The sequence below is a fragment of the Rattus rattus genome, chromosome 7, assembly GCF_011064425.1.
Source record: "Rattus rattus isolate New Zealand chromosome 7, Rrattus_CSIRO_v1, whole genome shotgun sequence".
Classification (NCBI taxonomy): domain Eukaryota; kingdom Metazoa; phylum Chordata; class Mammalia; order Rodentia; family Muridae; genus Rattus; species Rattus rattus.
This window is the reverse complement of record NC_046160.1, coordinates 37,572,880-37,589,171: the sequence shown is the minus strand read 5'-3', so window position 1 is coordinate 37,589,171 and position 16,292 is coordinate 37,572,880. Positions and strand designations below refer to the sequence as shown.

General features: G+C 50.3%; 1 protein-coding gene across 3 annotated transcripts in view; it reads right to left on the bottom strand.

Moving 5' to 3' along the window:
• Window positions 1–304: 304 nt before the first annotated feature.
• The window catches only part of Hpcal1 (hippocalcin like 1), a 105,541-nt gene continuing 89,553 nt past the window's right edge, over window positions 305–16,292 (bottom strand). For all 3 annotated transcript variants that reach the window (XM_032907510.1, XM_032907513.1, XM_032907511.1), the window contains 3 exons: window positions 7,081–7,482; window positions 5,509–5,614; window positions 305–1,186 (listed from right to left, as the gene is read on the bottom strand). In XM_032907510.1, coding sequence (XP_032763401.1) covers window positions 1,089–1,186; window positions 5,509–5,614; window positions 7,081–7,458 — 582 coding nt within the window. In that variant the 5' untranslated portion in view covers window positions 7,459–7,482 and the 3' untranslated portion in view covers window positions 305–1,088. The remainder of the gene's footprint in view (window positions 1,187–5,508; window positions 5,615–7,080; window positions 7,483–16,292) is intronic.

The following is a 16,292-nucleotide window of genomic DNA, read 5'->3' as shown; positions in this document are numbered from 1 at the left end:
ATGACCCTGCCCCTGTTCTCTTGAAGGTGGCTCTCCTGCCACCTTGCTGATTAAACCACGGGGGTGGGGGCGGGGAGGCAGCTTGTCACAGTCAGACCTGCCAAGAACAGTCATCCTTTATTTTCACGAGTCTTTCTTGGCATTAGGCAGATATTGCAGAACAGGCACAGAATATGTGTAGACACAGTGGCAGTTAGAAGGGTACCCCGGGGACTGTGTTTACCAACAGCAGCTGGATGCCAGGGACTCGCTTCTGCTGAGGATTGGAGAGGCGCAGAACCGTGAACAGGGTGCTCACAGCAAACAGGAAACTCGCAGGCCTTGGTTTATTTGATCATTTTAATATGCCAGACCAATCGACAGAAGAGGACGGAGCACACGGAAACACCTGTATTTGCAGCACGGAGGGCAGATGTCCGCAGCCCTGGGCATGCATGTATCTCCTGTGGAATCAGGCAAATCACGAATGCATAAATACCACAGCACAGCCAGACTTGGGGTGGGGTGGGGGGAGGTCACAGGTCACAGGGGACCATGCTTCAAAGGCAGTCAGAGGCATTAAATACAGGGGCTAAACGTTAGAGTCCATCTCACCATACACATAACTCATACATTAAAAGTAAGGAGACCACGGTATGTACGTGCAAGCGGCTTTGGTCAGAGAAAATGAACAAGGGAGGTGGAGCCATGCACAGGAAGGGCTTGCCTGTCTACTCTCCATCTTCTTCATCCCCACAAAGTCACCTGGGATCATAGAATGAATCAGCTGGTCTTGGTAGGATACTGAAAAGTCGTGTCTGGTGTCCTTTAGGGCCTCCGGGCCCTCTGTGGGCAGGGAGGAGCCCTGCAGCCGAGAACACTTGAACCCTTGGAAGGAACCAACCTGGACTGGAGGGGGAGGGATATCGAACGGACGGATCAGATAGAGGAGGGAGTTGCGGCTGGCCAGGTCGGGTGGGTGTGATGTGCTGCCTGGCCCAGGTCCCGGGAGAGCAGGAGAGATCACGGAGGAATCCACTTTTGCAAGCAAAGCTGAAGATGGCAGGTCAAGCCTGTGTTTCTCACAACTGTCCGAAAGCCCGTTCCCCTCAGAACTGGCTAGCACTGCTGGGGTCACACTGCAGCAACCGGACGATGGACGGGTCGCTCTTGGCACCTTTGATGAATTCTTCCAGGGACAGTTTGCCTGAGGGATAGAAGTGGGAGACGTGGGATTAGCCAGTGCTCTGGTTCAAGTCCGGAACCTTCTGGGAAATGGACAATGTCCAGTCTCCGCTCACATGTGAGTGTACACACATTTATTTACTGTGCATATGTATGTGGGCGCATATGCCACGTTGAGGCACATAGGTGGTCAGAGGACAAGAGCTGGTTCTCCTTTTATGGTGTAGGTTGTAGGGGGCTGAGGTTTCGTAATGAATTCTGTGGCTAGAAGTAAGCTGCCAGCCCCACCTGGAGACCTGGAGAGCTGCCATGATCTGGGGCAGCCGGGGAGACAGGTCAAACTATGGGTGCTGGTCAAGTTCTATTTCTGTTACTGTGATAAAAATCCCCCGGCCAAAAGCAACTTAAGGGAGGAGGTTTTCTCTGGTTTAGTCCTAGGTTACAATCCATCACTACAGGGAGTAACTTTAAAACGTCACAGGGCAGAGAGAATGGATGTATGGTTGCCTGGCTGTTTGCAGATACTCGGCCTTTTCCTTTATTGTGCTGTTCAGGCCCCCGTCTAGAGATTGGCAATTGGCCTTCTTACACCAATTAACCAAGACAACCCACCAGGCATGCTCATAGGCTGCCATTGTAGGATGATGTCATTGTGCAGCAAGGCGGGTCCAGGATAAGGCGAAGCCTGTCATTGGATGAGAAGGAAGGGTAGGTGGGAAAAAGTCTAGGAAGGAGGGAGGGGGGGAGGAGGAGAATGGAAGATCAAGATGGAGTCTATGGAGGGGGATGGTTCAGATTTAGGTGAACTAGATCGATTTTATCTTGTTTAGGTGGGCGGTTTATATCTGTATCAATTGGCAGTGAATTTATTGTGTGGATGAATTGTGTATTGAGAATTTAACATGTAAATCTAATTGCTAAAAATCACAAGTTTGTGGAACTTTGATTTTACTGAGCTAAAGAGGACAGTGTGTGAAAGAAAGGGTTGAGAGGCCGTTGGGCGTGCGTGGATCTGGTTCTGTTGCCCTTGCAGAGAGAACATACAAGGGCCATACATGAGGTGTGTGTGTGTGTGTGTGAATGTGTGTGTGTGTGTGTGTGTGTGTGTGTGTGTGTGTGTGTGTGTGTGTGTGTGTGTGTGTGTGGGGTGTGTGTGTGTGTGTGTGTGTGTGTGTGTGTGTGTGTGTGTGTGTGTGTGTGTGTCAGGCGCAGTAACTACTGCCTAGGGGACCACGCGGAGAGGGCTGCTAAAAGGGAGACAGCCAGGAGTGGCCAGCTTCGGGCCGTGTGGCACAGTAGCAGCCGGAGCGAGCGGATCCTTTAATACAGTTCCTTGTGTTGTGCCGACCCCCAAACGTAAGATTATTTTCGTTGCCACTTCAACACTGTAATCGTGCTACTGTTATGAATCAGAATGTAATATCTCTGTTTTCTGGTGGTCGTAGGCAACCCCCGGAAAAAGCTCATTTGATCCCCAAAGGGGTCAGGACTCGTAGGTTGAGAACCACTGATCTAGATAATTCTTCCTTAAGACTCTTCTGAGCTGGGCAGTGATGGCACACATCTTTAATCCCAGTACTCAGGAGGCAGAGACAAGAGGATCGCTGAGTTCAAGGCCAGCATGGCCTAAACAGTAAGTTCCAGGACAGCCAGGGCTACACAGAGAAACCCTGCCTCTAACAAACAAACAAACAAACAAACAAAAAACAAGCAAAAAGGACTCTCTTCTAGGGCTTTAGAGATGGCTTAGCAGTTAAGAACAGTTGCTGCTTTTGCAGAGGGTCCTGGATTCAGTTCCCAGAATCCACAGGGCGGTTCCCAACCATTTGTAACTCCAGCTCCAGGGGGACCCAGTGCCCTTCTCTGGCCTCTAACATACATTCATACATATACAAACATACATTCAGGCAAACATTCATATACAAAATAAATACTAAATCTTAAGAAAGAGACTTCTGAAGTGATCCTAAACTGAGTCAAGTTGACACTTAAAACCATCACAGCGCCTCCTAGTGTAGACTCTTGACAGCTCCGGGGGATGAGAGCTTTGCTGTCCTCCAATTCTTTTTTTTTTTTTTTTTTTTGGTTTTTTTTTTCAGAGCTGGGGACCGAACCCAGGGCCTTGCGCTTCCTAGGTAAGCGCTCTACCACTGAGCTAAATCCCCAGCCCCAGTCCTCCAATTCTTGATCCTGTCTGTGCCAGCTTCTCTGAACGCTTCTCCTTTCTTTCTTTCTCTCTTTCTTTCTTTCTTTCTTTCTTTCTTTCTTTCTTTCTTTCTTTTCTTTTTTTTTTTTTTTTTTTTTTTGGTTCTTTTTTTTTTGGAGCTGGGAACCAGACAGGGCCTTTGCGCTTCCTAGGCAAGCGCTCTACCAATGAGCTAAATCCCCAACCCCGCCTTCTCCTTTCTTGAGTGCTAGCAAATGTACAGGGCGGATTACGTGCTCAGTGACCTCCATAGAGTGGCCAAACAACTGGGCAAGTGCACAGTGGGGACACAGACTCCACTCTGAAGCAGGTGAGGTCCCGGCTTTGACAATCAGAAACAACGGCCCTCCATGTTAAGTGTGCCGCCAGCGTGGTACTACTTTAGCCTCACGCCCACGCAAGTGGGTTTATCCCCGTTTCACAGAGAAGAAAGCCAAGCCTGGGAAGCGGCCAAGCCTCAGTACGGTCTGTCAGAACCCAAGCTTGATGTCACAATACACAAGAGGGTAAAGAACACTTTCTAAATTGGCTGGAAGGCAGGCAAGAGGCTGTCTTGCTTTGTGTGCGGACATGTTTTGAAAGGCATTTCCTTGCTGTCTGGAAAGTTTTCTTTGCTGTCTACAGTTCCACAGGAACCTTGAGCCCCGCTGAGCTCCGTCCTCAACTCACCTGCACAGAGCACTCGAGGCTCACGCACGGCACTTTCTGGTGCATTAGCGTGCATTTAATCTCAGCGCAACCCGGGGAGCCTTTTCTTTCCTTAATGCTGCATTTCTTGTTGGAACAAAAGCCAATCAGTCTTGGCTCTACAAAGCCACAGACAGGCAGAATCAACTCACCGTGCAGCTACCTCTCCCTGGCTGAGGTCCTATGAGGAACTCACAGCCAAGGCACAGGAGGACACAGAGCATGTCCTCGTGACCTCTCACCACCTCGCCGCTTCCTGAGACCTGCCTTTTTGCAGCTGTGGCAGGACCTCGGAGTCCTAGGTAGGATGGCCATAGCCAGACTTCTTTGCTTGATGAGCCCCATGAGGATCTGGGGTGCCTCGTTTCCCAGGGTGATGGCCTGGCTGGCCTCTCAGGATCTCGAGACTTGGATTCACAGTGTACCAGTATACCTGCCTCCCTTCCCCAAATAGACTCGTGGAAATAGTAAAACCACTCCCTCCATCAACATGTGTGTTGGCTAATTTTATGTCAACTTGACAAAGCTATAGTTATCAGAGAGGAGGGGAGCCTCAACTGAGAAGATGCCTTTATACAACGCCTGCATGAAGACCTGTAGGGCATTTTCCTCTCTCTCTCTCTTTCTTTCTTTCTTTCTTTCTTTCTCTTTCTTTCTTTCTTTCTTTCTCTTTCTTCCTTCCTTTCCTTTCTTATTTCTTTCCTTCCTTTCCCTTCCCTTTCTTCCTTCTTTTCTCCCCCCCCCCTTTCTTTTTGTTTTCTGAAACAGGGTTTCTCTGTGTAACAGCCCTGGCTGTCCTGGAACTCACTTTTTAGACCAGGTTGGTCTTGAACTCACAGAGAGCCTGTCTCCTAAGTGCTAGGATTAAAGACATATGCCACCATGCCTGACCAGAAAGGCATTTTCTTAATTAGTGATTGATAGGGGAGGGCCCAACCCATGGTGGGTAGTACAACCCTGGGTTGGTGGTCCTGAATTCTGTAAATTGGGTTGAGCAAGCCAGGGGAAGCAAACCAGTGAGCAACATCCCTTCATGGTCTCTGCATCGGCTTCTGCATCCAGCTTCCTGCCCTCACTGTTTTTGATGATGAACTATAATATGGAAACTGTGAGTAAATAAACCCTTTTCTCTCCAAGTTGCTTGTGGTCATGGGGTTTCATCACAGCAATGATAACCCTAACTAAGACAACATGTATGAAGCCTACAGCTCGGAGGGTCTACTGATCTACCCATGGTCATAAGCCATAGGAAGGGTTCAGGATGCAGGCTAGGTATCCCTGACCCTGAATTCTAGTCTTCTTTCCTTCAGCAGAGCTGAATCGAGGGGGCTGGGAGGGAGCAGAGCAGAGGGTGTACCCCAAACACATCTGTGCCAACAGCAGTTTCACAGGCGCATCTGTGCGCCCCACCCCCCTCACCCCCTACCCCCAACCCCCGCAAAGCTTCCTACCATCATTGTTCGTGTCCATCTGCCTGAAGATCTTGTCTGTTCGCTTCTCGGGTGTGGACTCATCCTCGGGCATCTTCATCACGGAGGACACCATCTTGTAGATGGCCTGCAAAGGGGCGTCTGTGAGTGTGCTTGGGAGGACGGAGGATGGGTGATGGCTCTCACTCAGCCTGCCAAGGAGCACGGGCAGGGCAGACCCTTCTCTCATCAGAACAAATCTCGCAGACAAGGCGTTGGGTGAAGGGAGCCAGTAAAGGTTAATTGATGTTCAAGAGCACAGGATACAGCTGGGGACTCTGGGCTGGGAGTGTGGGGGTGAGGGGGCATGACGTCTGCCTAAAAGGTACAAAGGATCTTTGGTGGGGGGCTGGGGAGTGCCTGGGGGGGAGGTCAAAGGGGAAATACAGTGACCCCTGCCCACCCGTGGGTCTTGCATCTGCAGATTCAACAAACTACAGGTGGGAAATCATCTGGAAAAAGAAACTGGAGGCACACAGACCTTTTCTTATTATTTCCCAAATGATACAAAGCATCATTAGCACATCTCTAGCCACTGCATTAGGCACTTATATAACTGCTTTCCTTATTGTATGTATGTATGTATGTGTGTATGCATGCATGTATGATGTATGTATGCATGTATGATGGATGTATGCGTGTATGCATCTATTTATTTATTGGGAGGTGTCGATAATGTGGAGCTCAGAGGACAACTTGTGGAAGTTGGTTCTATTTTCCTACAATGTGGGTCTTAGGGAATCGAACTCAGGCTGACAGGCTTGGTAGCGAGCACCTTTACCCACAGAGTCATCTCACTGGCCCAGATACAGAGGTGGTTTAAAGCATGGAGGGGTAGAATGAAGGGTGCACATAAGCATGATTCCCATGCAGGACTGACTGCCGCCTCATCCTTTACCAAGTCATTCTGATTTCTATAGGAGGCCCTATAGACAGCTAAGGTGTGTGTGTGTGCGTGCGTGCGTGCGTGCGTGCGTGTGTGTGTGTTGTTAAACGAATGTGGGCGTATGAACACCTGTACAGAGACCAGACAGGAGTGCTGGCGTCTATGGCATTTCCTTTTGTCTCTCACTGAACCTGGAGCTCACCCTTTTAGCTAGGCAGCCTGGTCAACAAGCTTCTGGGACTCACTAGTCCCCTAGTTCTAGGGTTTCAGGCATGCTCAGCCACTCCTGGCTTTTCCATGGGTGTTGGGATCAGAACTCGGGTCCTCGTGCTTGTGCATCGAGTACTCTTACCCATTGAACCATTTCCCTGGTTCTTGCTCTGATAATTCTTAATCACCTATCTGAGCCCCAGATCTCATTTTAATGACCCATTTTATAGAACTGTGGAAGTCAACCTGATGGATGAGCTCAGCTGGGGCCTGATGTCTAGCAAGCAATCGATAAACACTTGGCTTTTATCGTTACTCTTTGCAAAAGACCTGCAGTCCTTTAGTACACCAGGTAGCAAGTGGGCCGAGGAATGCCCTGGTGTACGGCTGTGCATGGGGCCCTGGCCTCCCTGGCTCCCCTGGCTCCCCTGGCTCCCGGCCCTGCCGAGCGCCGGTACCTGCACAATCTCCAGCATTTCACTGCGGCTGATGTAGCCGTTGCCGTCCAGGTCGTACATGCTGAAGGCCCACTTGAGCTTCTGCTCCAGCTTGCCCCGAGAGGTCACGCTCAGTGCGATGATGAACTCCCGGAAGTCGATGGTGCCATCGCTGTTGGTGTCAAAGGTGCGGAAGACGTGTTCGGCAAACTTAGAGGCGTCGCCATAGGGGAAGAAGTTGGCGTAGATCTTCTTGAATTCGTCCACTGTCAAGTGGCCGGTGGGACAGTCCTTGAGGAAGCCCTTATACCACTCCTGCAGCTCATGGTCGGTGAACTCTGTGTGTTCCCGCAGGTCCTGCAGCACCTCAGGCCGCAGTTTGCTGTTCTGCTTGCCCATGGCAGCTGGCAGTGGAGACTAAACCTTCAAGACAAAGACACAAGGTGAGCTGTAGATGCCTGGGACCCAAGGTCTGGCTTTCTATGTCACCTCACCACCAAGTTGGCTAAGCAATGTCCCCTGTATGTCCACTGCCATTTAACTACTGCAGTGGCTCTCAACCTTCCTAAGGCTGCAACCCTGTAATACTGTGGCGAACCCGCAATCATGACATTATTTTTGTTGCTACTTCACAACTGTAGTTTTGCTACGGCTATAGATCACAATGTAAATATCTGATAGGCAGGATGGTCTTAGGTGACGCCCGTCAAAGGGTTATGACACACAGGTTGAGAACTGCTGGGCTAGAAGAACTCAAGACCATAACAGTGCAAACTCTGACTTTTACTGTGTCCTGGATGGCTCTTGTCAGGAGGCACGAACTGGTTCTACACAACATGGCAAACCCAGAACACTCTATGAAAGACAGAAAGAATATCTTTTTATGGCTGGACACGGTCTACTTGGAGCATGCATGCAGAATCGTGAAAATAAGGGAACGGGGAGAGGCAAGCTAAAGTCAGAGGGATGAAGCACTGTCAAAAGTGCAGTAAGGGTTAAACAAGATTCGAGAGGGACACAAACCCCTCAGTTCATCAGCTTGGGGCAAGGGGACCGGACAGACTCTTTGCTCTGAATAGCTAGTTCTTTCTTTTCCCTTGGGGGACCAGGCGTGCTTGTCTGTTTTCACGTCACAGATACGTTTGCTGATGCCGCATGGTAACTAAGTCATGCGTGGGCAGGCGGATGCTGGTGGCTCACGCTCCTGCCTAACATGGCTTGGTTAAATTGATGAGGAGAGACTGACACCCATCCCGAGGGGACTCAGGGATGATTCCAGAGAGCAGGAACGTGGCTTTAGCCTTTCAAAGTTTAACTTCATTCATCAGCGATCCTAATTTTATAAATGACATTTTAAAGATTTATTTATTTATTATATATAAGTACACTGTAGCTATCTTCAGACACACCAGAAGAGGGCACCAGATCTCATTACTGATGGTTGTGAGCCACCATGTGGTTGCTGGGATTTGAACTCGGGACCTCTGGAAGAGCAGTCGGTGCTCTTAATCACTGAGCCATCTCTCCAGCCCTATAAATGATATTTATCAACCCCATTCCTACCTAGATTTCTGGGTAAATCTGGATAGAGTAGGGTTTCACGGGCACCAGGGTATTAACAAATCTTTGAGGCATATTGGCAGGGGGTGTCCAGACTCCCCCAGACCTCCCTTCCTGCCCCCACATAATTGACTGGGAGAAGTTACCAGCACACACCATGATGCTTTCATCCCTGAGGGGAGGCACCTGCAGAGCTTTAGGGAGTCCCCGCTCGTTATTATGCCTGAGCTACTTCTCTGACAGGGAGGCTCTAGAATTAGCATCGATCGGTAGGTGAATGTCGATGTGAATGTTAACCGCTGAAACAGGTCCCCATGGAAATCCAGGACTGTGCTCCATTGGAAAGCAGACCCCACTTCGGTCTCCCACAAGGCCCCTGTGTGAGACCCTGCAGTGATCTGCCATTGGACATTGATACTCGTTCGCTTCACTACTGCAATTTTGTTTTCTTTCCTTCTCACAGTAACACACGTGCATAGCTCAGTTATTTTTGAAGCCTGTAGAAGAATGAGTGTGGGTATCCTCTACGTACGTCCCGAGGGAAATCACTCTGAACTGATTGGAGGCTTACAGATTCCAAGCGTTAGGTGCTGGACCCCGTCAAGGAAGACGAGATACGCACACGTTATTACTTGCTACCTCCCGTCTTCCTCGCCTCCTTCCCAGGCCATTAGCTTTCTGTGTACATGTTTTATTTACTTATCTACACAGCTATAAGACATTTAGAATTCCTTGTCCAACACAGATATATGGCAACTTGATATTGCCTTTCAAAGCATACATTTACTTATTTAAACACATCCCTCCTCACACCTGTACAAACAACCAACTCAAATGTCCGTAGTATCCTGATCAGAAATAATCATCATCTGAGCTAGCCTGGTGCCACACATCTGTAGAGCCCTCTCCAGGATCCCAGTCCCCCTTGTTTCTATTTTCTGCTCAAAGAATAAGCATACCCAAGTCACAGTGGCCCAGCCTTTGTCTCTTGAGTGTGGCATGTCTAAGAACCTCTGAGTTGATAAAACAACACAATGCCTGGGCGGGAGTCCTGCCTGGGAGGGGCTTCAGAAACAACAAGAAGACAGAGTTGGTGCACAGATAGCTTTAATCCGGCATTCAGAAGGCAGAGGCAGACAGATAACTTAGAGTTCCAGGCCAGCCTGGCCTACAGAGAGAGAGAACCCTGCCTTGAAAAACAAAAAACAAAACCAAAAGGGCAGAACTAAGGACCTGCACAGTGAGGCATGGGCCCTCTTGAGTTTCCCCCCGTGATGGCTGACTGACAGATCCCCTCTTTTCTTGCTATACTCACCTCCTATCTCACAGCCTTGCTTCTACCAAGGTTTACAGTGTCCTCTTTCTGCTTCATCGACAGCCTGGGCTTAAGCCATGAGTCAGCCAACCTCTGCCTGGCTGGAAGTACACCGCCCCTCCCACATCCAGCTCTGAACAGGAGCTCATGGGGCCAACTTCTCCAGCTACAGAGAGTCTGCACTAGGAGGACTCCAGTGGCTGAGGGCTCATCATAGGCCTACGAGAAGCACATAGATGAGCTAGCTGCTCTCAGGGGGGCCTCCACCCAGTGCTCCAATCCACACCCCAGCACGGGGTAAGAGCGTGCCATAACTCTTTGGGAAGAGATAGAAATGCCCCAGTTTTAATGTAGGCAATTCATTTTAGAAACTCAATTAACAAAACATGTACAATTGAAACCACACTGGGAACATGGAAGCAGAGGTAAGAATAGGGCAGCCAACAGTGGGAGGGTGGTACACCTGGTGATGGTTGGTCCAAAGAATCCCTAAGTTGAGCAGGACAAGAGTTGCAAAAAGAGATATCCGGGGCCCTCCAGGAATATGGGTGGGGAAGGAGGGAAGGAAGGAGAGAGGGAGGAAGGAAGAAGAGAGGGGAAAGGAGGAAGGGAGGAAGGAAGGAAGGAGAGAGGGAGAGGGGAAAAGAGGGAGGGGGAGGGAAGAAGGGAACTGGAGTACTTAGAGGAAGGGACACTGAACTGAGCCCAGGGACATGGCTGCTAGGATGTCACTGTCAGTGGTGGCCCTCAGGCTGGAGATAGAACTGCGCGAAACAAGATGGGCAGGACATCCTAAAAAACAGGGCAGAGGTTGGGGTGGTAGGTAAGAGGTAGAGAAGCCAGGTTGGACCAAGCTGGGGGTGGAGTCCCCTGCTCAAATACTAGTATCGAAGAAAGAAGGGCCTAGCCCTGGTGGAGCCATGGCTCCAAGGCCCTCACCACCGAATGAGGGGAGACTTACAGTGTGTCTCTCGACCGGGGTCCCCTTAGAAACCTCACATATCAGATACAACCCGCTGACCAGAAAACTGGCCCACGGAGAGCTGCAGAACCTCTAAGTGAGCCAGGACCCGACTCCAGGCTCCCGTGTGGGTTGGACAGTCGCGGGGAGGGCAGTGCAGTAACAGCTCCGTTGCCCCCGTAGCCAGCCCTGTGCTTGTGGAGTTCATGACCAACAGCCCCGCACCCCGCAGCCTTGCCACAGACCCTTGGTTTCCAGCTCGTGCATGCGGCATCCACTCACCTCACTGAACACACATTGCTGCCGCGTCTGTGATTTATCATCTAACAGATGCTACCAAGATGCCAAACTCCTCGTACCCGCTCTGCGGATATCGGTGGGGAGGAAGCTGCAGTGCAGACAGCCTTGGTGTTGCGGGAGGAGATGCTTGGTTTCCCAGCTCCTTTACCAAATATTTCAGAGGCAGGAGCTCGAGAAGGCAGGGCTGTGCCTGTGCCCAGCCTTCACCTCCTCCCTGGTGTCAGGCTGCTAGGGGAAACGCAGGCTTTGGGTTGGTTTAGGACATTCCTGCTGTTGTGGTTATCGTACACACACACACACACACACACACACACACACACACACACACACACACACACACACACACACCCTTGCTCCCAGGATCCACTGATTTGGAGGCAGGAAGAACTTTGATATAGCTAGTGTATCAAAAGGAGGATCGAGACCCGGGAGCCTTCAAACTGTGTTTCAGGGCTATCCCTGAGGCGTTGAGGGTTCATGAGATGTAGAAAAGGGAAACAGAAGGGTCTGAGCCTCGGGATCTGGCTCTGAGAAGAACAAAGGCTTGAAAATCTGCTTCTGCGTGCAAACTCATTCATAGAGGGTTAGAGAGATGGCTCAGTGGTTAAGAGCACTGACCGCTCTTCCAGAGGTCCTGAGTTCAAATCCCAGCAACCACATGGTGGTTCATAACCATCTGTAATGAGATCTGATGCCTTCTTCTGGTGTGTCTGAAGACAGCTACAGTGTACTCATATATAATAAATAAATCTTTAAAAAAAAAAAAAGCTCATTCAAAGAAAGGGTGGCGTCAATGGGAACGAGTCTGGTCATCTTAAGAACTTGGGACCAATGGCATAGGCGGTATGAGATAAGGTGAAAGAGGGGGTAGGGTTGGCCCTTTTTCTGAAACTCCAGTAAGGAAGGGCTTGGAGCAGAATCCTCCTGCCCTGTCACATTCCACTCCACCAAGATGAGAAAAAACGTACCTGTACAATGCTAAGTGCTGCTGCGATTCACGGATGTCCGGCAGCCAGCCAGTCCTGAGCCATCGGAACGCTTAGCTCAGTACAGTCAGTGACAGTGACCCACCACCTTTTTCCAAAGGGGATGAGGATTCGGGACAGAGGTTTGGGACAGAGGACTAACAGTCACAGATCGAGTTAGCCAAAGAACCCCCAGGGAGGGCAAGAAAGCTGGCTCTGCATAGAGAGCTCCCCACCCTAGTCTCCTTCTTTGTGTATGGAAGCTTGGGCTGACAGACCCACCCCACCACTTAGGAGGGTGGCTGAGACTTGAGCAGGTGGTCAGGACCTGTTCTAGTGTTTTCCAGTCTCTTGGGTTCGTGAGGTAAAGAGGCCTGAGTCAGGCTGGGTTGTGGTCTCTACTCTGAGTGCCTTGAGCTGCTATGGCACATTCCTAAGCAGGAGAACTAGGGAGACAGCATTTAGAGTCAAAACCGAAGGCCAAAAGGGGACGACGGAAGATGACAGAGCCTCCAAGGAGAACCGGACTGGTAAGGGGTCTCCCTTGGCTCAGCTAGGAGTTTCGAGAAAGAGAAGATCCAGGTTAGAGCTGGGCTCCGTCCTGGGCCCCTTCCCTGCTAACATCCTGAGAGGCAATGAATTTCCAAGGTGCACTTAGCTGGTACCCACAGAAACTCCTCGCCAGTAAAGTGGCTGTCAAAGTCATGGCGGAAGAAGACCTCTAATGCCCACTTTCATGAGACTGCTAATGCTGGCTGGCGTCTCACACACGCTTCCCGGCACTCTCTCGTAGACGCCTAACAGAGACCTGGATAAAATATTTAATACAAAAGACCTCATTTTAGCTCCCCTGGAGGCACCGAGAGGATTCTAGAGAGGCTCAGTGCTGCGCACCCTGTGACCCCTCTGTTATTTATTAAGCAACTGAGCCAGCCTTATTGATGTTTAGCTGTCTGGGAAAACACCTGACGAGACACAAATGCTTTTGCAGGGACAGAAAAAAAAGTCACTGTGCATGCTCCCCAGAAGAAACGCCCGCCTAGCTCTGGCCATCAGACTAACCCAGGTTTCATTGATCAGACATCTTTTAGGGGGTGAGGAATGAGGGTCCCTGAGGATCACACAGCCACCTCCTACTTGGCTTAAAACACTTCCTATTCTAGCAGGGCTTAGATCAGACAGACAACAGCCTTGAGCATTGGGGACATGTGACTTCACGGTAATGGGAATTGGGGGGAGGGAGTTAACAGCTTCTACGCCTTCTCCCCGGTTCTCTGTTATGCTCTTATTGTCCTTAATACACTGCACTGTAAGGTAAAGAAGGAGCGAGCAAGAAGCTGGGGAGCTCTGTGAAAATATTTAACCCAAGCTGGGTACTGTGAGTAAAAAGCTTGGCTAACAGCATAGTTCTGTTGTCGCTCAGAGAGGCCCTTGGGAACCCTGCACTCCAGTGTCCCGTTAGCCACAGCTCAGTGCTGGCTAGGAACATGGGTGACACAGTTCGTCCCACCACTCAGCAATCCCATCAGCCAGACTGCCAAGGGCTGCTGGACATAGACCCCGGAGGGAAGATGGTGGGAGATGTGGGTATCAAACCCTGATGAGGTCCTGAACTTGGGGGAGACTGGGTGAGTCCTCTGTGAATCTGAACTTCAACAGACCATCTGGGCTTGGCTGACGGAGAGCCTGTTCCATGTCAGGTGGGACAGAAGGTGGAAGGTTGAAAGCAGCCTCAACTATGCTCCTCTTTACGGTGACAGTGACCGGCAGTAGATTGCTCCTCCTGCAGCTGAGACCCTGTCTGGAGGGGCAGGACCTGGACCTGTGTCCTGCTTTTCTCCAAATGTGTGAGACCCAAGCAGCCTCAGCCTTTACTTCGGGGCTGCCCTCTGGAGAAGGGCAGGCAGTTGCCCTGGTAAGTGTAGCAAGAGATGCACCTCCAGCTACACAAGTTGCACTGAGGCTGGACGGACACTAGAGGGCGCAGACTGGCAGATTCCCTAGCCCTCTGCTGATATCAGTTTCAATGTCTAAACTAGGCAAGAAAAGCATAGTAGGTCTAAACCAGAGCTTCTCAATGGGTGGGTCCTAACTCCTTAGGAGTTGCAGGACTCTTCCTAGGGGTGGCCTGAGACTATGGTAAAACACATATATTTACATTTCGATTTGTAACAGTAACAAAATGACAGTTACAAAGTAACAACAAAATAACTTTATGGTTGGGGTCAATCTAAATGAGGAACTGTACTAAAGGGTCACAGCATTAGGAAGGTTGAGAGCCACTGGTCTAAACTCAAGTAAGTCCTTAGTGTAAAATACACAGGATTTGGGCTCCTCTTTGGAATACAATGGGTTAAATCCAACAGGCTGTGGACATTGCTCACCCTAACCCACTTCCCCACCCCCACCCCCGTTTCTCTTTCCTCTTTCCCTGTGGCTGTAGGAAAATCTCATTTTATATGCATGTAGCTGTCATCATGTTTCTGGTGGACGGCATTGGGCAGTACCAAGGACTGCAGAGCTGATGCCACCAAATGGGGATCCTATTCAGACAATTAGCACCCTCCGGCATCCTGTGATCATCTTACTCACTGACACCATTAGTGAAAGATACTGTGCTCCCCATCCTGCAGTCCTCCTCAGTTCCACAGACCTAGCCTGCGGGGCTTCCTTGGACCTCTCTGGAGAAGCCAGGCCCCAAAGCCTGACCCCACGACAGGGAAGCAGAAGGCTGCAGTGGGAGAGGTATACTCCTCTTCTGAGTGGGACAACAGCCAGCCCCCAGTGAGATCTACGTGGGGGGAGGCTAGGGTGTTACTGGGCACCCACATGCAAACTCAGCCATCTGAGCCACAGATCCCTGTGGCAGCTCTAGCTGCAAACAAAACCTTCTGACTCCAAGCCACTCCCAGGAGCTCAGACTCCCCCTTCCCCAGAGCCTCGATGGTTATAAAACAAACAGAGCCACTAGAATGCCTCCAACCCTGATGACCTGAGTGTAAGCCTGGGAACTCACGTGGTAGGAGAGAACCGAGTCCCATCAGTTGTGTCCTCTGACCTACGTACATACATACACTCTGACACTTGCCCATCACACGCAAATTAATCCATACGTGTAAAACTTAGGCAACAAGGTACAAGTGCAATGTCACAAGAGAAAGAGGGGCAGCTAGCAAGGCTGCATGGGAAACCCCACCCTGCACTGCCGGACCTCTCTCCCTTAGCTCTCTCCCAAGGCTGACACAGGAGTTGTTGGGGAACTGGAGGAGGTGGAGAAAAGAACAGGAAATCCCCAAGAACTTTCTTTCTTACCGGAAACTGCTACTGTAACAGGAAGGGGGCCATGTGGGTGGCTCTCCTCACTGAGCTAGGCTCATCTGGGTCACACCCGCTCCAGCCACCCAGGAAGCTCCTCCTCACACCCTGCAGCCTGTTCAGACACAAACGTCCCACCCCTCCTCGGGGACAGATTTCCCAGAGTCCATGGCCATTCTCCCCAACATCTCAATGGCGCTTCTGATCTATTAAACCAAGCATTATTATCTTGGTTTTCCCCTCACTGGACCCTGTTTCGAGCAGCCCCAGGGCTTTTGCATCTGCAGTTCCTCTGCCTCTCTGCCCCCTTTCCTGTCTGTGTCAGAGAGGGTCATTCCCTCAGTATTGGTGCTTCCTCTTAGGAGAGGCCTCTAGGATTAGCATCAATTCACAACCACCTTCAAACCCTGGTCCTATTTTTTTTTTTCAGAGCATTTCCTCAGATCAGGCACTGAATTCTCTTTTCTTTCCCTGTGTGTGTGTGTATGAGACACACCCTCATGCACACACATATTCACCCTTAGGCATGCACATACACAAAAGCATACAGGATATAGAGGTTGACATGAGAATGTCTTTTTCTTTTTTCTTTACTCTGTCCTTCCTCCAAGACAGGGTTTCTCTGTGTAGCCCTGGCTATCCTGGAACTCACTCTGTAGACCAGGTTGGCCTCAAACTCAGAGATCCACCTGCCTCTGCTTCCTGAGTGCTGGGACTGAAGGTGTGTGCACCACTGCCCAGCTGTCTTTTTCTTTTGAAACATATTTTGTGTTTTAAATTCCTATCCACATGTATGTCTGCGTGTATGTATGCCATG